The sequence below is a fragment of the Coffea eugenioides genome, chromosome 1 (genome assembly GCF_003713205.1).
Source record: "Coffea eugenioides isolate CCC68of chromosome 1, Ceug_1.0, whole genome shotgun sequence".
Classification (NCBI taxonomy): domain Eukaryota; kingdom Viridiplantae; phylum Streptophyta; class Magnoliopsida; order Gentianales; family Rubiaceae; genus Coffea; species Coffea eugenioides.
The window spans coordinates 26,301,504-26,327,074 of record NC_040035.1 but is presented as its reverse complement, the minus strand read 5'-3'; the positions used below and the strand labels follow the sequence as shown (position 1 = coordinate 26,327,074).

Genomic DNA, 25,571 nt, shown 5'->3' with positions numbered 1-25,571 from the left:
TTGCTTTTTAGTAGTGCAAATTTCTTTTGATTATATTTAGGGGTGGTAATTTCCGATACGACCTGAAAACACGATATAAATCTAACACGAAATTAATTGATTCGGATTGAGGTTTCGCGGGTTCGGGTCAGAATCGAGTAGAATTTGACGAACTCGAAAAGAAAACGGATCGAATTCGGGTCAAACCGTGGGTGATCCGATACGACCCGATCACCTGTTTATGAATTAAAAATTATTTTACCTAACTAAACTAAGTTATTCTTTTTTTTGCAAAGGCATTAATCACTTAATCCTAAATGAATTTATTTAACTTATTCGAGGTTGAAATTATTATATTTGGACAAATAATGTATTATATTATTTTTTACTTTTATACTGCTTTTATTTATTTTATATTTGGTTTGGAATAAAACGCTTTTGCGGTGTTTTTAATTTAACCCAAATATTTGGTTTGAGATTATTTATTTAAATTTTTATTACTTGATTGTGTAATTAGTCTTGTGTGAATTAGAATTTATAGTGGTAAATTAATAAATTAAAAATAGTATTTGGGTCATTGGGGTCGTCCCGCCAACCCGACAACCCGGAATTTTCTGATTCAGGTCAGATATCCTGACCCATTTCAGGTTGGCGTGTCAAGTTCGGATCAGCCAGTTTTCTCTTATACCTGGGTCTAAACCCGACCCGCCACTCCAATTTGGACCCGATTGCCATCCCTAATTATATTGGTAAAAAAATAACATATTTTACAAATTATTCCAATTTATTTAGAAAATGTTACTAATTTCATTAGAAATTATGAAATGTAATCATGGTTTTTAATTTTTTACTAAATATAAATACTACATACAAAAGGAAAAGATATTTGACTTTGTTTTACTTTGATTAGAAAAACTTGTGGTAGAAATAACGAAATAGTGACAGGGGTGCAAATTTCAAATCAACAACCAACGTATACTTAATTACGATAATTTTTTAGTTGACCAAACTAATATATGCCATAAAGTAGTAAGATTTGATCATTTATAAATTGGCAATTTTAGCAGTTTATATACCATTCACCTATACAAATTATGATTATTATAAAATGACATTTTATAATAATTTACATACTATTTGCCAATTAAAAGTAAGTTTGATAAAAAAAAATGTGCATATAAATCCATATTGTAATGATACAAAATATATTTGAATCTCACGAAACTTAATATGTGGGTAAATTTACTATAGTTTTCAAAGATTATGCCACATTAGTACAAATTTAACTTTTATACTTGTGACCTAGAAAATAAATTTATTAGAACACATAACCTTTGTAAATGATACATACATTTATTAAAATGCTTAAAACACATAACATTGATGAATGATACATGCAATCATATATTATACATTTACGTTACCAACAATTACTAACTATAATATTAAGTTTCAATCATTAATAAAAAAATCTTAGCATTATTTTAAATAAACTTCCTAATACTTGTTTCATATAAGTTTCTTTAAGTAAAATAGTAAATTTATGCCACAAACTAGTAAGTCTTGATGATTAACCAAATTTACTGTTTTATCAACAGGATTTACTATTAATCCGTGAAAACTTACTATTACTTGAACTAAACTTACTCTCCAAAAAGTAAGTTTCGAATATAGAGTAGTAATTTATTTTTTTAAAAAAGTAACTTTCATTTTTATTTCAATTTACTTTTTAAGACATAAATAGGATAACACTTGGATGACCATTTTTGATTCATTTTTTATTTGCTTTTAGCGATCATTTGATTATTTGATAGGTCTATCCACCTGAATATGATAACACTTAAAAATAAGAAAGTAAGTTTTCTATCTAAAATAATAAGTTAACCGTAATAAATTAGTAACTTTTATACTTCAAAAGGTAAGTTGGAATAAATATTAAACTTACTTTTTAAACAAATAAATTACTACTTTATATCCCAAACTTACTTTTTAGAGAGTAAGTTTAACTCAAGTAATAGTAAGTTTTTATACATAAATAGTAACTCTTACTAATAACATGGTAAATTGATTAATAATCAAAACTTACTGATTTATGGGACACATGTACTATTTTATTTTAAAACATATTTCAAAATAGTATTAGGAAATTTATTTGAAATAATGATAAGATGTTTTATTAATGATTAATTCTTGGTACCTTAGTTAGTAAGTACTCATAATATACTTGTATAATACATAATTATAGGTATAATTTAAAAAATTTATTTATATATTTTAAAATACTATGAAAAATAGTTTGACTTTTCACATAATCTTGTGAAATATGTAATAAAATTTTGTCGTATTATAAGCTTTTAATCATTTTCCATTTTTGAAAAGTTTGAAAGTTCGAATAACAATAACAACAAATCTTTCTAGTTATATATAGAATATTACTTGTTTATATATCAAAATTTTTATAATTTAACACCTATGAATATAATAAGATGATAAAGTTTTAATAAATTTACATCTGAGACACAAGAAATAATAAGAGTAAAAGCCTAAACAAAATGAGAAATAATATAATAATAAAAATGACAAAATTAGTATAACAATTAATATAAGAAAATCAGTATGATCTTGATTTTTTTCCTTGGGAGATTGTTCATAAGAATGGGATCCAATAATTATAAATGAAAATCACATGCATGTATAATCTATTGTATAATTTAAATTAAATTTAGTTCACCTATAAAATGGTCCTAAAATAATTAGTACACTATGATAAATGTTATTTTAACACAAAAATTTTTTTAACTAAAAGTCTGAAATATCCATGACATATGTATGAGAGATATTTTACCATATTTGTATCTCACATCTAATCATGAAAGTTAATTTGAGAAAAACTATTTTTGACAATAGAATTATTTTGAATTTAACCAACAAGTTGAGATTTTTTAAACAATAAAAGTGAAATATTTTGGGAACTTAGTTGTTTATTTTCCCATAATTAAAAATTTAAATTATGACAAATTATTCTTACATATTTTATAAGGTCATATGCAAAAAAAAAGGTTTTCATAGTATATTTAAAATGATTCAAACATATAACATTTATAAATGATACGTACAATTGTAAGTTTCTTTAAGTAAAATAGTAAATTTATGCCACAAACTATTAAGTTTTGATGATTAACCAAATTTACTATTCTATCAACAATATTTACTATTAATCTATAAAAACTTACTATTAATTGAACTAAACTTACTCTCCAAAAACTAAGTTTCAGATATAGAGTAGTATTTAAATGCTTCAACCACATAACATTTATAAATAATACGTACAATTGTAAGTTTCTTTAAGTAAAATAGTAAATTTATGCCACAAACTATTAAGTTTTGATGATTAACCAAATTTACTATTCTATCAACAATATTTACTATTAATCTATAAAAACTTACTATTAATTGAACTAAACTTACTCTCCAAAAACTAAGTTTCAGATATAGAGTAGTATTTTACTTCAAAAAAATAAAGTTAGTTCCATATTTATTCAAGTTTACTTTTTGAGACATAAAAGTTACTAATATATCGAGTTCACTTACTATTTTTTATGCAAAACTTACTAACCAAAATTTTAGGAACTATTTCATTTAGATGACCAGTACAACAGGTAATCAAATGGTCGCTAAAAGTATTTTTACCTGTTATATCAGGTAAAAATAGTTTCGTTACCATAACTATCGTTACTTCAGACTTTTCCTATACCCAAACTACTTTCGACTATTAATCACACTCATTATATTTAAATTATGATAATATTTACGAAAGTGTAACATCAAATTTAAATTATGATAAATATTGATGGTTATTAATATAAAACATCTAAATATAAAACTCTTTGACTACCATTGCAGTACACTTCAAACTTTACTTTGTGTATATATTTTATTTAATACAAATACTATTATCTTTACTAAAAAAAATTTGCTCTTAGAACACATGAGTCCTTACTTGTGCTTTACAAGCAGTGTAAGCAATGTAAGCAGAATTGTGTCTTATTTTTTGTAGTACCTAAACTACCCTCCACAGAATAATTGCAATGCATTTTAATAAGGGTTATTATTATTTTACCCCCTTAAACTATATCATTACTATTAATTTACTCCTTAATGTTATCTTTTAGCCACTTCGCCCCATAGGTAATTCAACTCAGTATGTTAATAAATTTTTGATAAAAATACCCTTTTATTTTATAGCATTACTATATTGTTATTATCACTTTATCCCTTTAAATTATAGTTTCATAATCGCTTTACTCTCTAAATATTTTACCCTATCGTTAATCTAAAAAGTATGTTAAAAAATGTTTAATGTATTTACCTTTTTTTATATAATTAAATAAAAAAGTTGGAATAATTATTCTTCCTTTTATTCACTCTAAGATTCCAAAATCATAAATATAAAAGGGTTTTATCAAATTTCTTTTTACACACTTACTAATACTTGGAAAAGAAAAGGAGATAGGACAGAAGAAAATAGAAAATTAGATTTTACAAAGAAAGAAAATAAGAAATCTAATATTATCGTATTATTTTAATGTTCTCGGGACTGGAATTGGGTAATAAACAGAAAACTAAAGTAATTTTAAAATAATAAACATATTGAATTCTTTCTTGTTTGTATTAAAAAAAGAATTGAGCTATCTCTCTTCCTTCCCTATTTTTCTATTTTTTTCAATATTAATAAGATTGCCAAAAAGAAAGAGATTAATGTTTTGACTTCTTTCTTGATACTAAAAAGGAGGAGAAGAGCTACTCTAGAGTTTTTATTTTTTTATTATACAAAAAAGTGGGTACTATCTTCCAAAGTTTTTCAACTTATTAAGTTGGTTTAATGGTGGGATAAATTGCCTAAAAAATACGTCTAGGGGGTAAATTGATAATAAGGTTATAGTTTATGGGGATAAAATGATAATAATTTTAAAAGTTAAACATGTCTTATCACTTGAATTAATAAACTCCGTTAAGTTTGACCATTAGTTTTGGGAGTAAAATGACTAAAAAATAATGTTAAGGGAAAAATTGGTAATGACGCCAAACGTTAAGAGGATAAAGTGATTATAACCATTTTAATCATGACGAATAAATGAATACCAGTCATGTTAATTGGTGAATACAAAAGTTATCTATAACTGAAATAGCATAATGAAACAATTAAAATCCATTGTTAAGAGCAGGCAAACAAACTCAAAAAAGATCCCTAAAACTGAAAACCAATAATCAAATGACATAAAGTGAACAAACAAATCAATCAAAATAATGAAAAGGACAACTTAAATGACACCAAAAAGAACGTTAGAGTGCCTTTAATATAAAGAAGGCTAAGTTGCTTGTGTTTAATTGTTTGGTGAGATTAGAATGAAACAAGAAGAAGGGAAAAAAGATAGAAGCCATCTCCAACGGAGGAGGTAAAGAAGAAGGGAAAAAAGATTAGAATGAAACATACTCTTAACTTTAGCTATCTAAACTGTCTTGTGTGTAAAATTTAGTAGTAATTTGTTATCTAAGAAATATCCACAATGTCATTTTTGGTAAACTAAGAAATCTTTAAGAAGTCATTTAGATGTAGAATTGCTAGATCAAAATGCATTAAAAAATAATGGACCAAAATCATAACTAGAAACTTTGGTGAATGTAAGCATATGAAGAGTGGTGTAAACTATATGACCATGACTCCATATGCTTATGATACAAAATTTGCTAAGTGTGGTTCTCTCTAAATTTATCTATCATGTGTTTATCATTTACATTTCCTCACTTTAAAATATCCCATATTACTCTCTCTATTGTTCTAATGTACTACTCATATTACTGTTATCCTCATATAATAGTAGTTTCATCGTCTCAATGTTATATTGGTATCACTTCTGAAGGCTAGATTTATAAATTGTAACTCAACAAATTTTGTTTTATATTTTGGCACACAAGATATGCGATCTCTACCCAAAAATAGTTACACCATTGATTATTGTTCTTGAAAGCTAGACCCATATGCTTATGATACAAAATTTGCTAAGTGTGGTTCTCTCTAAATTTATCATGTGTTTATCATTTACATTTCCTCACTTTAAAATATCCCATATTACTCTCTCTATTGTTCTAATGTATTACTCATATTACTGTTATCCTCGTATAATAGTAGTTTCATCGTCTCAATGTTATATTGGTATCACTTCTGAAGGCTAGATTTATAAATTGTAACTCAATAAATTTTGTTTTATATTTTGGCACAAGATATGCGATCTCTACCCAAAAATAGTTACACCATTGATTATCGTTCTTGAAAGCTAGACAGAGAAACTGTAACTTCACAAATTTTGCTTCGTATATTTTGACAAGAATACTATATCATAATTTACCATACTTTCTTTGTGTACAGGGAGATGACATATACTCCATAACTAGTAGAAAGAAAAAATACTATGGTATTAATAATCAACATTAATTTTGTAAAGTACTTTAGTACAAAAAAATAAAAAAATAAAAAATATATATAATCACATGCAAAGAACGTGTGATATTACTAGTATATATGTATACATACACACATTAAAAGTATGAGTCTTGACATTGTAGAGTGTAAGCACTCTTTGATCTTACTTTTTATTGTGCCTATATTACACTCCGTGCCTCTTGGTTCTTTCAATAAGATTTATTGCATTTTAATTGTGGTAGTAATTAAAAGTATGAAACATTCCAAATGACTAAATCTCAATAATGTTGGTAATTAAAATGAAAAACTACCTGTTAAAACTATTTAGCAACTCGTGCACTCCATTTCCAATACTTATGTGTGTCAAAGTTTCTTATCTGAAGCAATTTCTTACTCGAAATAGTGTGACTAATTGCATTAGCCATAATTTTAAGATTATAAAAAATGTCAGTGTCAAAAAATAGATGTTTTTAGAACAAAAGAGAAAGATATAAGAAGAAAAGTGTCCATATTCATTTGGAGAATCTTAATATGAATATCATGAGATAGATGCATAGTTATATGCTGCTTATCAATATGAAGAAATACAAAATCAATAGCAAAAATAAAAGAATCCAGCTATTTCTATCAATTGAATTTCAATTGACAACTAAATAACCAATCTAAGATGATTGAGTACTATAAATCATTTACATTTTTTATTAACCTCAATAACACTTAGAAAAAATGTAAAAAGCAAAAATAAAAGAATCCAGCTATTTCTATCAATTGAATTTCAATTGACAACTAAATAACCAATCTAAGATGATTGAGTACTATAAATCATTTACATTTTTTATTAACCTCAATAACACTTAGAAAAAATGTAAACAATCCAAATTCAACAATGCACCATGCATTATTCAATTCAAATTCATAAAAAAAAATTGAAAAGTTCAACCGAGAAGATATGAAGTAGAATAATTAAATATTCATGTGAATTTGGATATGAGCATGGTTCATGTATTTTGTTCTTAAATAATTAATTCATTCTAATTGTACAATTGCATTTCGTTTGTCTTACCAAGAAAAGAATTAGATTCAAAATGTTATTGCAAATAACATTCAAATGTTTATACAAATTTTTTTATTTGTTAAAATTTGTGGATTTCATCAAAAACTTAACCCAGGGTTTTATTTTCAAGTTAAAAAAAGGAGCATTAAAACTCTGGCTAGTAAACGAGCTTGTCAGGAGTAAAGGAAGGTGCGAGCGTGGTGAAAACAATTAGAATGACAAAATCTAATAGGCCATTTCATTTACTCTAATACCCTTCCAAAAAATTGATTTTATGGTCTAAGTTTTTACTTTACTAATAAGTATAAATTCTATTTGCTAGGTTCACACTTCACATGTGTACATATTTTTTTTGTTTAACAGCATTCTTCGTACTACATTCAAAATATAATATTTATGATTTTTAATAGTTAAAATATTGCTAGTATACAACAATTTTGGTGAAACATGACCATACTAAGAATTGTTTATCAAAGTGGAATCCATGATTTACCAAAAAGTTAAAAGAAATTAAAAAAAAAAAAAAGAAATCTCATATTAAATTCAAAAATTAATAGATCAAAAGTTCAAATCTAGATAGTCTTTGTAATGATAATTGGTTAAAGAAATTGAGAATATAAAATATTTTATTATGAAGTAAAAATCAAATTTCAGAAAAAAAAATTATATCTAAGAGATGTTAGATTTTGATTAATATAATCACATGCAAAGTACATAAACTGTTACTAGTGCGGGTATATAGAGAGTAAATCTTACATACACTAATTACATATACACTACTACTATTGGTTTTCTGATATATGTGCAAAAGTTGAATTTGAAATTCAAATTTTACATAGTTGTCATACATTCAACGCTGAAAGTATATACACTATCAGTGTAGAAAAAATTAATATATATATAAATATATTTACCTACGAACTGGAATAGGCATTGGAGATAAGAAAACCCATCTTGGTGGGTTTCTTGAGCAACTCTAATATAAACAGGCGAAATAGGGAACTGGAGATGCCTAATAAAATCTAAAACTTGATTTTTGTTTAATGAGAATACATCTATGATAAGTGAAGAAAATGTTCTTGGCATTGATGAGGAAGGAAGAAGGTGTTCTAGGCATTTTAATGATCAACCCAACCTGATGATATCACCCAATTCAATGGAAACTATCCCTACAATCAAGTAGAATGGGTTGGCTTATATAATCCCTTCTCTTCCGAATGTTTTATAATATTACAAAGACGTTCGGGGCGGACACGTGGATAGTGGATAAGGGGTCCACATGTTGATAGTCTGGATTAACTCGAGGAGATGGAAAAGAAATTAAAATATAAAATTTGAATTGACATTCAAATTTCTTTGACCCACGGAACAAACCTTCCTTGTAGGGGTGAGCATTCGGTGCATATTCGGTAATTCGGTGCACTGAATTCGGTGAATTCGGTTATTCTACCTGTAAAATTTTAAACCTTTTTCAATTCCGAATTGGGGCATAACCGAATTCATCCGAAACCGATTTCAAATTTGAAAACGGTAATGAATTCGGTTAAACCGAATTTATCTATTTAAAAAATAAAAAAAAAAAAGCCTGTTATCAGCTTAAGTTTGCAACGCTGCTTCCGTACAATTTACAGGCTATGAGGCTAATTGCAAACTAATTCTAATTGCAAACTTACAGGCTACAAGCCTACAACACCAATTCAAAGGAAATCAACATCCAAATTATTACACACACATTACAAATGCCAAAATCCATCAAATACAAATCTGGAGTACCAAGTACCAACTGCCAATAGACAATACAACGACAAGTTATTCAAAGTAACACTAACAGACATTTTTCAAGTTCACATTTCACAAGTCACAATGAACTGAATGCAGAAACCAGAAATCAGAAATCAAAATCTGAAAACTGACTGCAACATAATTTAGTTCCAGACTTCTATTATCTTTAAAGAGTGATTGAAGTTTCAGCACCTCCATTAGTCAAGCCTGCAACAAAACATAAAAATGAAATATAGTAGTTACTTTAAAACAATAGAGAAATGAAATTTTACAATAATCAGCATATACAATAGATAAGAAATATGTTACCAGATTCTAAAGCTTCAAGATCCTCCAATTCTTCTTCCACATTCAATTTAGAATCCGATGGCCGAAGCCAATCTTGAGTGCAAATCAGAGCTTGCACTATTTTAGGAGTTAAAGAACTCCTAAATGGATCAAGGACTCTTCCACCCGTGCTAAAAGCAGCTTCGGAAGCAACTGTGGATACCGGCACAGCCAACACATCACGAGCTAGTTTAGAGAGAACAGGGAATCTAGGACTATTCACCTTCCACCATGTCAAAATGTTGAAGTCATCTTCTTCATCTTCACAGTCCTCACCAAGATATTTATCCAATTCAGTTTTTGAATCCTTGCCCCCAGCTTCTATTTTTCTCTTTTTAAACTCCTCTTTGTACTTGTGTTGGATACGTTTTCCAGCATCCATATCACCAGCCATTGCACCTTTATCTACTGCTCCAGATTTACTCGAAGAAGCTGAGGCATTGACTTCAGGAGGGGAGCTGAGTTTTTTGTACTCAGAAAACAGTTGCACTAAAGCTTCTTTTGCAAATGAAGCTATGTTTGCACCATCATACGGACCATACATTTTCAAAAGTACAAACTCCACATACTCAAATTTAATACGTGGATCAAGAATGGGGGCAACAAAAATAAGCATATTCATTTTTTCTATTTGTCCCCAATACTTATCATACTTTTCTTTCATTCCGAATGCCATGTGAGCCATTTCTTGGTTATCACTTTCCATCATGTTGTTCAAGACTGCATTCATGCCACTAATGTCTTGAAAAAAGGTATTGCAAGTGACATACTTAGACCCAGAGACCTTCAAAGTCAATTCATAAAAATTTTCTAAAAACTGAATAAGATATCTTGCTTTCCTCCAATCAGTTGATGTTGGTACAGACTCAAGTTCTTTAATCATGTAAGGATCCTCTAGTGCGAACCTATCAAAAGCTCGCTCATATAATTGAGCTACATCCAACATCAAATAGGTGGAATTCCACCTAGTAGGACAATCCAAACACAACAATTTCTGTGATTCTATTTTTTCAGCTGTAGCACACTCTCTAAACCTTTTCAACCTAGCAGGTGATTGTCTTACATACCTCACAGCTGCACGAATAGAATCAATAGAGTTTCCAAGCTTTTTCAAACCATCATTAACCACCAAATTTATTATATGAGCAACACACCTAACATGAAGCCACTTTCCCTCCAAAACAGATTTTCCCCAATTAACAATTTTTCCCCTCAAATAATTAACTGCAGTGTCATTTGAGCTAGCATTGTCAACAGTAACTGTAAAAATATCATCAATTCCCCACTCAAGTAGACATTTCTCTACAGCTTGCCCAACATCAACACCCTTATGACTAGAAATTGGAACAAAACTTATAACCTTTTTTTTTAAATTCCAGTCATTATCAATAAAATGAGCTGTAAGGCACATATAATTAATTCTTTGAATTGAAGTCCAAGAATCTGTTGTGAGACAGATTCTACTAGAATTGTGCCTAAGCAACTTTTTCAATCTTGTTCTTTCATCCAAATAAAGTTGATAACAATCCCTAGAGACCGTCCATCTAGAAGGCATTCTAAATTGAGGACAAGCAGCACGCATCACTTCTTTAAATCCAATGCCTTCAACATGTTTAAAAGGCAACTCATCGACAATCACCATATAAGCAATTTTCTTCCTAATTATCTCAGCATCAAATTTCCATGATAAAAGTGCAGCCTTGGTTTCCCCATCCCCTGTTTCAGTTTCCCCAAAACACAATGTAGCTTGATTAGTGTATTTGTTGTTAGGATTCTTAGGACATCTGGTTATATGATTTCTCAAACCAGTTGTACCATTAGTCCTACCATCAGCAGCTATGCGTTTCTCGCAAAAAAGGCATTCACCATATCTAATCTTACCCTCAACAACTTCTTTGAAGTGTGACCAAACTGTAGATCTTTTCTTGTATGGACCTCGCTTCTTTGGCTCTTTTCCTCCTGAATCTGCCGAGCTAGGAGCTGGAGCTGGAGCTGGAGTAGGACTTTCAGCTGACCAATCTGGTGATGTCATGACTTGATTGGGATTGTTAGTACTTCCAGTAGACATGACTGCAATAATTTGGAGAATAATGCAAAAAATCATGTCAATTGCAAAATCTCAGCTTTATGCGTAAAAAAAAAGACTCAGTATTAACTTCACCATAAAAAATAGATTCAGCTTTATGCAAAATGTTGTAGGCCGATATAATATTCAAGGCAAGAATAGACTAGTTTCAAAGAAGCACAAGTGCATAACTTCATCCAGAATGTTGGCAAGACCCATTAATTAAGAGAATCTCCAAGGACAAGGAGGTAAAATTTTCATTTTAGCAAGTTTTTTTCTTTTTAATTTTTCTAACGGGTAAAAGGTGGAATTTTTCCCCAAGGTCTTAACTTTTAAAGTCGATCTTGGCCATTTTACTGCCAGAGATGAGCACTTACCTAAGCGAGCCAGAGATGAGCAGTGATTGGTGCTTCGGCTTTGGCACTCAGCAGCGATGAACCAGCACGGCAGGGATGAACTGGTGAAGTGAGAAATTCGGTCGAATGAGGACTGAGATGGAGACAGGAGAGACGTAGAGTGCGGCGGAGAGCAGCTTCGATTTGGGAATTGGGACTTGGGAGTGAAGTTGTGAAAGCCCTAAGTGAAGCCGTGAAGGCACTACCGCACTAGGCAGTGATTGTTCTGATTATCAGCTGAAATCTGACTTTTCCCAAATTCATCCGCAGTGATTGTGTAATTTTTAATTTACAAATTGGGGCTCCTAAATTATAATACATTCATTATGCTCCTCAATGATTTATAAATTATTACTAATTTGATCCCCAAATTTATTCATAATTGAACACATTACTTATGTTCTAATCATTTTGTGGTTTAATTGGCATTTATTTGATCACTTATACCTAGAATCCTTAGTCTATGATTTAAGAAACACATAAAAAGTGATTAACTTAAACTAGAATAAACCTTAGACTTAGACTATACAATGATTGGTGATAATTTATGAATTTATAATTTACAATGACTAATAATAAGCAATATTAATTAGTAGTTACAATGAATTTATAATTTACACTGATTAATAATAAGTACTATTAGTTACAAACTTACAAATTACAATGACTAGTGATAACTTATATTAGTTACAAACTTATAATTTATTTCAAATCAAAATAAAAACTTATTTACTTACACATGTTATTGTGAAAGTCAATACACTAGTACATTGATTTGCAATTCATATGCATTCACTTACACTGCTAACTACTTAGCTATCTTATCTATACTTAAAGTCTTAAGAATTAAGATTAGTGAATAGATAATATGAATTTTTAAGTTAAATATGTAGAGTGCACTAATACTTGCAAGTTAGAGATTACGCATTCAAATATTCAATAATTCAAACATGAATGATGTATCAAATTACCAATATCTAAATTTAATTACTAATTATGTTTATTGTTTAATATTTAGTATTATGCAATATGCATATATGACATATGTGTTAATTATTATCTAATTCTAGTCATGTTACTCATGTATAAAATAATAAGTATTATAGTTATCTTATATTGTTATGTATTACTATATATTTGTATTATTATAGTCATATAACAATTAACAAATACTAAAATAATATATTGTACATTATTATATATTATTATTATTATAAGTACATGATATGATGATAAATTGATAATACCATATACTAATTATTATTAATAGCATTTACCTATATAATATAATAAAGTATTAGTAGTATATACTAATACTAAATAGCATTTATCTATATATTATATAATTTTATATGCCAATTTGGTAATTCGAATGCGGTAATGCGGTACCCGATTTCAATTACCGAATTGGAATGCGAAATCGGTTATTACCTAATTCATAATCTCATTACCTATTTCATACCATATTAGAATTCGGTGAATTTGGTACGTACCGAATTTGTACCAAATTACCAAATTCCCGATTTCAAATTACCGAATTGAATTTGAAATCGGTTATGAATTCGGTAAGAACCGAATATGCTCACCCCTACTTCCTTGTCCTCCCACATGCTGATAGGTATGTGGGCCGCTAGGTTTTTTTATACCATGTGGTTGAAGGCAACTAGCCAGTTAGGGATATGTGGGTCCCATATATCAAAAGGGATATTGCTTTTGAAAAGAAAATTCCATTTTTGAAATTTGAATTTGAAGTCAAATTTCATATACTCCGCGTGGTCTTGGATTGATGCCAGCTATAAAGCTAGCCTCCATTGGATTGGGACATGTGTAAACTAAATGATAGGGAAATTGTTTTTGAATTTGAAATTAAATTGAGAGGGTGTAATTACAATAGAAGTGCATTGTAAGAAGTATAGGTGTGCGATATAGAGTTAAGTCTTGTATAAGTAAATATGGCAAATGTGAGAGATTTAGAAAGATTTTTTAGGATCATGAAGGAGTATGGCATGGAGCAAATCCTGTTTATGGGGATGTATGCAGCTATGAAGATGAGGAGGTGTAGGTTCATTACGGAGCTTGATGGTCTTTTTAGAGCTGATAAGATGAAAGAGATCCTAATGAAATGTAAGGCGAACGACGATGAATGCAGCTAAGTTGGGAGCAACTGAGAGTGCTATTGACACGTGAATGCATCTTCACTGGAAAAAGTAGGTCCCACAAGTATTAGATACAATGGGTCCGTGCCTTACGAGATTAATGTAATATACTCATAGATGTACAGGGATTCGATGTAATAATGCCACGTGGCATTTCAATAATGAAATTTAAACATTAATACATTTCATCTTGAAATGGAATCCGTTCACACTGAAAAGATACATTTTTATAGTTAATCCATACGTTGGATAATGAATTACATGTTAATTCTAGTGTAACTAGACTAAGAATGCCATATTTATTGAGTTGTTTCATAATAAGTGTCCAAATTTTGTTGTTGATCCTTGTGGGATATACGTCCTTCAATGTCTAGGAAATGCAGATCTGGAACCTAACAAACATGATGTTGAGGCCTGGTTGTTTTCGAAAGTTGTAATTTGCCCATATTGATACCAAACAATTGGTCGATGTGATTTGAAACATTATGAAATGTATGGGATCCTTTTGGAATTCCATAAATAACTTCCTCATAGCATCAATGCTGAGAATGTAGTGCCTGTCGTGGCGTCCATTTTGGTGTAGCAAGTAATAGCCACAATTGAACTTAATTTGCTTTCTCTAATCGTGCCTCTTGTAATGGTGATGTCTAATCTTGATGTCCAGGGGTGAATAATGACTCTTGGAGGAAGTAAAAGATTGGATTCTATTTAGTCCAATTAAGGAGATTGGAATGATCTGTTGCACTTAAGTAATTGTAATAGGAGGAGTTGGGGTCAGGATTGCACAACACGATTGTTGAAATTTTTCCTTTTACCCTCCTAGGTTTTACATATTTACAATTAGAAGACCAATCTCATTGGGACCTGATAAATTCTTTCCAATACTTCAGGAATTGAGGATTGATGTCACCAATGACGTTATACCCGGCATTGTTGGGTCAAGTCAATTTGGATAAGTCAATGTGACTAGTGTAATAGTTTTGGGTCTCGAGTTTTAGACTTTTGGCTGAACAAATCTTTCCTGTTCGACTTGAACTTTTAATGATAATAGACATGGGCCTATGAGCCCTACTTTCAGGCCCAGCCACATTATGGGCTATCCATTGGGCTAATATATTTGAAACATTTTGGACCGATATGTTTGATCCAAATTCATATTTTGTTGTAGTGTATGATGAACGATCGAGAATTACCTCTCTTGATGACATCAAGTATCATTGTCTTATCGTTCTTGACAAGTGCAACAGCATCGACTTTCCTTAGTTTGTTAAAGCCGCATCTACTTCGACCATCTAGTCGGAGATTAGTTTGTAATATTATAAGACGTTCAAGAACGTCTAATGTGCTACGTCAACTCTACTTACTCTACCCAATTGGCAGTAGACTTTTCATTGGGTTGAGTGACGTCATCAGGTTGGGTCGAGTGACATCATCTAGGTGCACCTCTCAATAGTATTAAAACAAATTCATTTCATAAAACGCCATCGTTTCCTCTACTATATACACTGACACTTCCATCTTCATCATTCTCATCTTCATCAAGTGCTATAACACAAAAGTTCAATGGAAATACCAACCGATCACTCAATCGCTAGTTACTACAAATCCAAGATCTCTGAGACACAAGCATTATCCAATGCACAAATCCATAAGGATCTCCTTCCCAGCCTTGACCTTCCAGATCATATAGTGAGTATGCAAGCTCTCATTTCTCATCGAAATATACCAAAAATGATATACACTCCAGATTCCAATCAACAGTACTAGTAAAGTCTGGGTATTCACATTCGACATGCGACTGGAAGGATCCGATCAATTGCAAGCCGAATACATTTTTTCAGTGACATGCCTGATCATTCTCCACTATTATGGCACTTTGTATTCATCCCTCAATGATAGGGTGATAATTGTTAGTAATTTTATTGTTAATTTTCCCTTTGTTCCTGTCAAATATTATTTTAATTGTTAACATATACTTATATTTGGTATTTGGACATAATTTCAGGAAGTGGGCAGAAAAGTATTAAAAAGGGAAATCTTCCTGAGGCAAAGACTCCACACGTGGGGAGCTTCTAAAAGAAAATACAAACCTGGCCCACATGAAGAGAAGAAACGGACTTTCTTTTCCTTTTGCTGATGAAGAGCTGCTGACTAGGAGTCTTGGTGGTAGTAGGTAGTTGGCTGGCTGAAGGAAAACGATAAAGAAGGACATTGGGTAGCATTTTGACTTTTTGGTTTTATCTTTTCCTTATCATCGGCAAAGACCAACTAGGGAGACATAAGTAGTCATTTGTTGAGAATAGGAGAACTTCGTTTTGTTTTGCTTTGGTCGAGTTCCTCCGTTTGATTTTTCTTTTCCTCTTTTCCGTCCCTTCCAGAGGGACGACGGGGAACATAGCTTGGTTTTTGGGATAATTACTTCTGCAATTTTGCGTGGGATTTCCTCCATGAAGATGAACTAACTCCTTTTTCTAGTCAAAGGATAATTTGAAGACGCGGTTCCAAATATTTGTGAGATCGAATTAATTTTATTGATTTCTTTTATCCATTGGTATTCACACGTTTTCTGGTTTAATTGCTTATGATTGTTTTGTTATTTGAATGTCAAGGGCCCGATATTCGAATTAACCTAATAATCTACTGTCATATTAATTGATTGAATCTGTAATTGTTCTATTGATTAATACCAGTGGCGACAAGCGTGATTGGTTTTATGTTAGGGAAACGTATTATCTAACTTAAACAAACCCTCGTAGTGTGTTTGTTGGTTAGGGTTGGGCTTTTCTAATTATTAATACAATCGAGAAATTAAATCCTACGGTCGTACCTAGGGTTGTTTCTTGGTTAGAGAAATAGTCAACGGTCGTACCTTGACTATCGATAAAGTAAGGAAAAGTTGGTTATCAGAGCTTGTTGATGGCTATAACCAATCTAGTAATGAGTAATTGAATTATCTTTGCATCGATGATCAGTTGAATGGACCGTGTCTAAAAAGTTACACCTTTGGCTAGAGTCGTATTGGTTATTGATTCCTGTTTATATCTATTAGTTGTTTCATTAGTTGGTTAATTAGTCATTTTATATTTTCCAAAAAACCCCCCATACTTTGGATTCTAGAAGAAACGAATTATCCCCAGTCCCTGTGGATTCGACCCTGTTCATCGCTATATACAAAATTTGTATTTTTCTTGAGTAAGTAATTATTATTGCACATGCTCGACACCTGTCACTCAACAATGATATGTGCCCATGGGTAGCCAAATACAAATTAGAATACTCCAACATCAAGGCAAGGGTCAATTTTTGCAATATCAAAGCATACATGAAACTAGTCACCTCTAAAATCCGAAACAAGCTTGCTTCCAGCCACCGATGGCATAGATACTTTTCAACCAGTTCACTAAAGAAAACATCAACTTATGACACTGCAATGATGCATCCAAGTAGTCTGCGCTCTGCTGATCTTCTTCAACTATAGTTAGGCCACTATGTCCCAATATCTAATTGAACCTGGCACTTCACTGGCCCAAATACGTGCATCTACATCTGATATTGGCATTGGGTCTTGTGCATCTACAATGATACAAGGCTTGGATCTTGACACAACAAATCAGATAGTAGATCTAATCCAAGTCCATCTGCATCGCAACTAGGCCTCCAAAGCAACTTGGTCTCCAATATTTCAGCAGAGTAGTGGCCCAGTCTATTGCAACAGTCATGTCAACTACTCAGACCCACAATCACCATTGGTCTCAAATTATTAAGAATCCTTCCGTGTAAAAAAGTCTTTGGGCCAAGTAGCGGCCCAAGAATGTTTTTTTAATATTCCACTGTGCTTGCTAATGTAATAAAGTATATTTATCATGTATTCATCCCGCAAAAATCAAAATATATATAGGCTTTGCAGAATTTAATTTCATATTTCCCATAATAACTAAGCAATTAGTAGTCATAAATGAACAAGTTCACTCAATTTTCAAATATAATTTCATTAATGATAATACATCATACGGCTGTCAATATTTACAGCAATGGTATTTTCAGATGTACACTCCCACACTATATACAACATCGATGCATTCTCTTTAACATTGTTGTAACATCCATCAGTTATAGCTCTATAATTCTTGAATTTGGTCAGGAATTTATTCTTTCCATAGAATGCAATACACCTATCTATGGATACCTGACTTCCAACAATACCACTTCTCACAACAACCTCATTAGCATGCAAAATAGGTTAAGCATATCTAAACCAATATGCAAGTCTACTTTAGGTCCATGAGTTCCACCGACCTCACCAAACACATCTGAAAATGTGCGCTTTCACTAGTCATTGGGCTTTCGGTCCAAAATAATGAACAGACCTAATATTTATCATATTAATTGGGCCGTGCCATCAATTGGCCCAGATCGTGAAATCATATTTTCATCATCCATATACGTAACAGTGTAACACCACCACCTATTATCAAGCATCTATCCATATTTATAGAGGCCACCTTGCACTTGTTGCCATGTTTATACTCGGTCCTTGTCCCGAATTTGGCATCTTCATGTAATCATATTAAACTGTATCATTCACTACACTTTCAACTAGGTCGAATATCTTATCCACAATGCCCATCTATGCAAACGAGCGCTTTCTACCATAAACAAACAACTTCGATTGCCTTCCCCACATCATCCCTGCACTGCCACTGCTCCCCAGGCTCACAAATAGCCTCCATCTTCGAACTGACGGGCTCAACGGCATCCCAGGACCAGAATTCCTTTTTCACGCTATGACTGGTCATTTTCCCACACAACAACAGCAACTTCTCCATCCACCAGGATCTCACTAATATTACACTCTTTCACTGTACACACTTTACGTCAATCAGTAACAGTTTCTATTCCCTTTTTTCCATACATTTCCCCATCGCCAAGGATTAGTTAGTAGCTTGTGAACCGTATTGGGCCAATGTATAATGTATGAACAACACTGCAGGTCCGGCCCACACCGCTGTACACACACACGCATAAATACATATATCAAGAATGTTGGCTCTCAACTTTGTGATTGAAAGTTAACCTCGTTTTGGATTGAAAGTTAATCCGTATATGCATTGGCTCTTGACTTTGTGATTGAAAGTTAACCTCATTTCGGTTTATTTTAGTGCTAATACGTTGGAAAATTTTCAATTCCTATCCTGACCAAAAAAATAAATAAATCTGTTCTCTAAACAAATCCCCATCTCTCACTCCATACACAAATGATAAGCTTATAATCTCTCTAAGACTCAAGGTAGCTACGAAAACGAGAAAAGTTTACAAATAAAAGCAGTTTTACAATTCTGACAAGTTCCCAATGTCATCGAATGGGGAACGCTTCAACGTTGCAAGTCCACTGTTGTACGTATGTAATTTTCTCCTGCCGTCAGTGGTTGTACGACACTTTTCTTTTAAGCGACGAAGCATCCGTTTCTCTTTTTCAAGTTGCTTCCCTAGGGGGAGTGGCAAAGACTCGTTACTTGCCATGATTTCACCATTTTGCTTCGCTATCAACATTTCCCTGGCATTCTCTTCCCTACAAGCTTTATGTACATTAAGATGGTTTTTCTTCAGGATATGACCCCGTGCGTGATTTTCCTTTCTGAGTTGTTCACTTATGGAGGCAAGAGGTGTAATGTGATCGTTGATTACAACTCGGCATTGTTCTATGGCTTGTGCAGTCTTCAGTTTCTCAAGCACCACTTTAAGATCTGCCAATTCTGTTTCGGTTGCCTTAGCCTTGGTTTCCAACCTTAGAGCTTTTTCTTTCCATTCTTGCACCTAAAAGAAAACAAGGTTATGATGTTATCAAACAAGGTACAAAATATAAGCTAGTTGTTTGAGATGGCAATCATAGAAGACCTACTATGCAGGTTGTCATAAACCATTGATGCATTCATCTAACGATTAAACCATTGTGACGTGACATGATATAGAGTTAATCAATTTGCAGAGTATTCAGGGAGTTTGCTGAATGAAAAATTTGTATAAAAATGAACTTAGAGTGCGAAAAGAAACTTTGACAATTTGACAGATTTGGAAGCTACTGAAGGTAGAGAACACAATAAGCACCTTCAGTTATTGGTTTAGATTGTATGATCTTTTCTATACACTCTTATGAACCTTTCTAGACACTCTTTCCTTTAAACATATTTCGTCTGGAATAGTTTCTTAGTTTGATTTCCTTTTCACATGGATAAACCAAATAATAATGAATGCTAAGATTTGAGTATTGCAATGTTACTGCCTCCAGAATCATATCTTTTCAAGTTATTTCAAATAACACAAACCAAAAGTCCTTAACAGCAAAAGACTTTATGTATGCCACTACTTCAATTCTCTGCTATAATTTTGAAAAATCTGTAACTGATAAGAAAGTTAACTGTTTCCAAAACAGAGGGATATACTTACAGAAGATTGCAGGCATTGAACTTCACGATCAGAATTGAGTGCCTGGTCTTCCCAAAATTTGCGGGAGTTCTGGAGTTCTTCCATCTCCTTCCTCACCTGCAGTAGCATTCCTTGCATTTGGGACCACTGTTCAGTCTCAGCTCTCACTTGCTCTACAATTCTGCGTACTACAGCCTTGCAACGTCCTGTGCATTTGGCATCTTCATGTGATACTGATTCCTGTAGCAAAAACGTATTCTTTTGGCTCAAAGATGTGTTCAAGCAAATATCTTGTCTATCAGAATAACCTATATGCTATATATCCATTCATATTTTAGCACAAAACACTCAAATAAATTCCCAGCTTGATGGATTTCAAGTGCTACATTTACATCATGTTCGCATAATCTCTCAAGTTTCTGCAAATAAAAGATTATTTAGTAATAGATGACAATTACAGGTTGTTAATATACTTCTAGCTGATTCATTTGATCTATCTGCAAATAAATTTTCTTATGAAACTGAGGCATTGTGCTTAATCCTAAAATCGGTTTTTGTTAATCAGTAGAACTCATGATAAACACAAAAGTCTAGAGAAGATAAATTTGATTATGTCAAGTAGATCAACTTTAGCTGTATACAAGTACTGGCTCAATTATGTTCAGAAATAGTGGGCAGCTTTCATCTGCGTGAGTTTCAGTCATCAATTCTTATGATAAACAGAAAAGAGTAAGTTAAAGTAGACAAGGAAAAGATTGCACGGGCTATCATTAAACATCTAATATCCAAAGAACAACCATGAAATCAGAAGCTCTTGAAGCATACGCAAGAAACATGATTAGTAACACAGAGTCTGTGCATATAGGAGTCATGAAAATACTGGCTCAATCATGTTGAGTAATAGTGGGAAGATTTCATTTGCAGGAGTTTCAGTCATTAATTCTTACAAAAAACAGAAAAGAATTGGATAAAGTAGATAAGGATAAGATTGAATACCCAAAGAACAATTAAGAAATCAGAAGCTTTTGAAGTATATGCAAGAAACATGGATAGTCACACAAAGTTTGTACCTATAGTGTCCCATAAAAGTGATTGCTACTGCTTTAAATAACAAAATTGAAAACAAAGAAAACTTTCCAGATAAGAAATATTTATACTAACAGTGGCTAAATGCTAGCAGCTAGGTGACAGAGAGAGGGCCATTTCCCCTATTTTGCTTTATAAATAGAAATAAAAAAAAAAACGAATACAATGAAACGATTTGCATAAGTGGTGAAAAATGAAGCTTTGGAGCAGAAATATTAGCTGCAAGGAATGCCTATACTACTAGATTAATTAACTTCGTTTTCCATTTCAAAATGTCACAATATACCAAAACAATGAAGTTTCCTATCAAGTATGACTTATGGATCCATGCTAAAAAGAGAGTAAGAGAAATGCTTTACAGTCCAAAGTGGCCTGATGTCCTACCATGTAGCAACCAGCAGTTATTTCCATATTTACACATCAGAAAGTTTATAATAAGACATAGCACAATGTATGCAATCAATCAAGAGAATAAACAGAAACTGGTGTAACAGTGCAGGGGCAACATAAGTAGTGAACATCAGAGTTTAGAACTATGCCTGATACGGTTGTCTGCTAGAGAAAATAGACTCCGGATATTCAATTCGCTTTGATATTGAAGCAGAACTAACAACAGAACTGTTTTCTGTAGTAGATAGTATTGAGCAAAAATCTTTCGCAATTTTCTGTAACATTTCCTTTGAAAGTCCATCCATTTTCCTCCTCAACATCTCCACCTAAACATTATTCACATATCCTTATAATTTATAGACTCTTAATCACGGAAGTTTACATAGCCAACAAAAAACATGTGTTAAATACAAAATGTTACATCTGGTAAGTTAAATAAAATGGAGTTCTCGACTAGAATATTCAACAAGATTGCCAAGATAGTATCAGAGAGAAAAGCCATTTCCTTGTCAATTAAATGCGGCAGCAAAATCAAAAGTTGAAAAGTTGAAGAATCTTGGGGGGCCAGAATGAAAAGTGTGCAGACAATTCAAGAAAGAGTAATAGAGATCTTAATATTACATCAATGGATTTATTGCTCCTGGAATCCAAAACACAGCTCCCATTGCCAACTTCATTGCTTATGGATAAGCTTGGTTCAGCTAATTCTTGCAATTCTTCAACATATTTATTGTCTGACAAACCACCAATCTTCTCTAGTCGGCGCTGCAAAAGACATGCCTGTTTATCAAAATTGTTACAGTTCCTAACCTCAAGGTCCTCAAGTCCTGAGCTCTTCTGCAACTCTTCCAGTTTCTCTGCTAGTTCCTCAATTTCTTCTTCCAATACTGCATTTACATTCTTCCCTTCAAAAATTTTCTTTTTTCCCTGCAAATTTGCAAAAAAAAAAAAAAAGTAAACGAAAATTGCAATATAAATCATTGGTTCACCCAGTGAACTTGATTGAAAAGTGGAACTCATGCAACAATATACGGTCAAAAATTAGGATTCTTTTATGCAAATAAACTATTTCAACTAAAAACTATTTCATTAAGAAACAATACTTCCAAATGAAACAAATGCAATTCTCATTACTTAGCCGACCCCTAATTCTTCTTCTGGAAAAACAGAGAATTCAGAAATGCTGAACACCAATAGGAAGGAAAAAAAAAAACTTCTGATTCCCCTTATCTTGACGCCTTTTTCCTTATTACAGAGAGTCAGATAAATAAATTTGCTAAAAAAATGAAAAAGAGATTAATGCTCATAAGGGTCTCAAAGAAATTAAAAAACTCAAAAGAATTTAACTCTCAAAACTCTTATATCCCTCTATTACTTCTTAAAAATTTAACGAAAACAACACGGAAAATGTTTTGTAAGTGAAGGTTCGTGAATATATTGAAACTAACAGATATTAGAGTTTGAACAGCTGATCGAAGAGTCCTCTCCATCTGAGCTCGATTTCTCTCCAACTTCTTCAAAGCAACCTCTCTTTCCATCCTCAAAAAATTACACTCAGCCCTCAAAATCTCAGCCTGAAACTTCCACTTTTCCTCCATAAATTCACCAGACATTCTTTCTCCTCCTACTTCTTCTTTTTCTTCTTCGTCTTCCTCTTCTTCTTCTTCTTCTTCTACAACTCTGTCTCTTCTTCCACCTGATAATGATGATGATGCTGCAGATGAGTTCAACACAATTATAGGCACACTATTACTGCAACCACTTCTCGAAAACTCCCTTTCCTGGCCAAATAACCTCTCAAGTTTCCCTTTTCCAGTCTCACTGTAGTAATTCTTCTGGTGCAAGTCTAGTAACGATACATGGCTGGAACAATATGGTTTCTTGGTGGGTTTTTTGTGCTGTTTGCGATGGCGATTTCTCCTAGGTAAGTTGAGGATTTTGGGACTTGGTGGTGGTGGTGGAATTGGATGCCATTTGGGCTTTCTTTCTACTGTTGCTGCATTTGTTGACATTCTGTTTCTCCCTGTTTTTTGCTCTGTATTCTGTCTAGTGTTATCTAATATCTAGTCTAATGGTGGTGTTAAATATTAGTATCCTTGAATAATTAATAGACTACTGCTTGTTGAGTTGCATTTGCTTTCTAGGGGCTGCATTTGAATTTAACGGTACAGCGTGGAGATATAAATATGACATTGGAGTACTACAATTTGCTAAAATGTGGACAGAGAGTTTTACTGTACTTTTTGAATATTACATCAATAAATATCAATTCACCGTTGAACTTATATAAACACATATTAGCTCTTAGATAATTTTAAAATTTTAAATTATTCAATAATGTGATAAGAGTTTATTGGTTATGATTACTGGTATGCTAGGTAAAGAAATGATAAAGTTTTCTTTTCTTTTCTCAAAGAAAGGGAGAAAAATTAAAGAGCAAGAAGAGAAAGTATAATATGAATATATTAATAGTCTTACAGAAACAAAATATATACAGTATTTATCTTTTTTATCTTCATTGTTTTTTGGGTACAACCGCTTCCTGTACGCATAAAAAAGAAAAGTGTTATTATGATATTTATTCATTGAAATTATCCATGTGCTTCAAGACAATTTGGACAAATTGAACTAGAATACAAATAAGCGTAAAAATGGTTATTATATCAAGATACATTATATTATGGCTCTTAAATCTTTTTTGCATGACGAACTTCTATCACCACGTGTAACAAAATAGAAATATGAGTAAATAGGTAAAAAAAAAAAACTCCTTCTACAGATTGAGTTTTAAGCCAAATTGAAAATTTTTTAGGTTAATTTGTATAGATGTTTGAGTTGTAATTCACATTGATCCACAATTAATATGTCAGAAAGTCTCAGTAAAAAAGGTTCTTGAAAGGTTAAGATAGAAAAATCATGTCATTGTCATATTTCGTCAACATAAACAAATATAATGGTAAAAGATGTTTCCTTTCTTTTACCTTTTTTTATGCTTAAAGTATTAGGGCATTTAGTGCTTTTCTTCTCCATGTTGTGGTTGGGAAAATAAAGGCGTGGGAGAAAGAGAGAAGTGATTGGAGTTGCATGCAGCCTCGAAAGGTGAAAAGAGCAGGGATTTTCTTTCCTTTGCCTTTTTTTTCCCTTGTTTTCTTGATAATTTAATTCAAGTGCATGAGCTCGGTTTTTAATGGAACCCCGAGAATCCGGTTTGATTTTGGGTTAATGACTAAATGTACGATTTCCTCTTCTCATGACGAATAATTTTGTACAAATCAAGTGAATTTTTTGGAAAAGCATGGCATGGTTCTTGTAAACTATTGCTCGTGGCTTGTTTATGTTTTCAAATAACTTTTGAGTCTAGCATGCATGCCCCTAAAATTTTCAAATGGGCTTCTACAAAACCTAGGTGAGATTAAATCTAGTTGAAAAGATT

The 25,571-nt window shown here is 32.0% G+C and overlaps 1 protein-coding gene across 1 annotated transcript; it reads right to left on the bottom strand.

The window, feature by feature from the left end:
• Positions 1-19,384: 19,384 nt before the first annotated feature.
• Positions 19,385-24,165, bottom strand: LOC113748704 (myosin-9). The gene is made up of 4 exons (XM_027292244.1): positions 23,587-24,165; positions 22,760-23,065; positions 20,684-20,902; positions 19,385-20,053 (listed from the first exon to the last, which is right to left on the bottom strand). Exons 1-4 carry the CDS (start codon positions 24,148-24,150, stop codon positions 19,568-19,570), a joined length of 1,575 nt encoding a protein of 524 aa, XP_027148045.1. The 5' UTR covers positions 24,151-24,165; the 3' UTR covers positions 19,385-19,567.
• Positions 24,166-25,571: the final 1,406 nt, after the last annotated feature.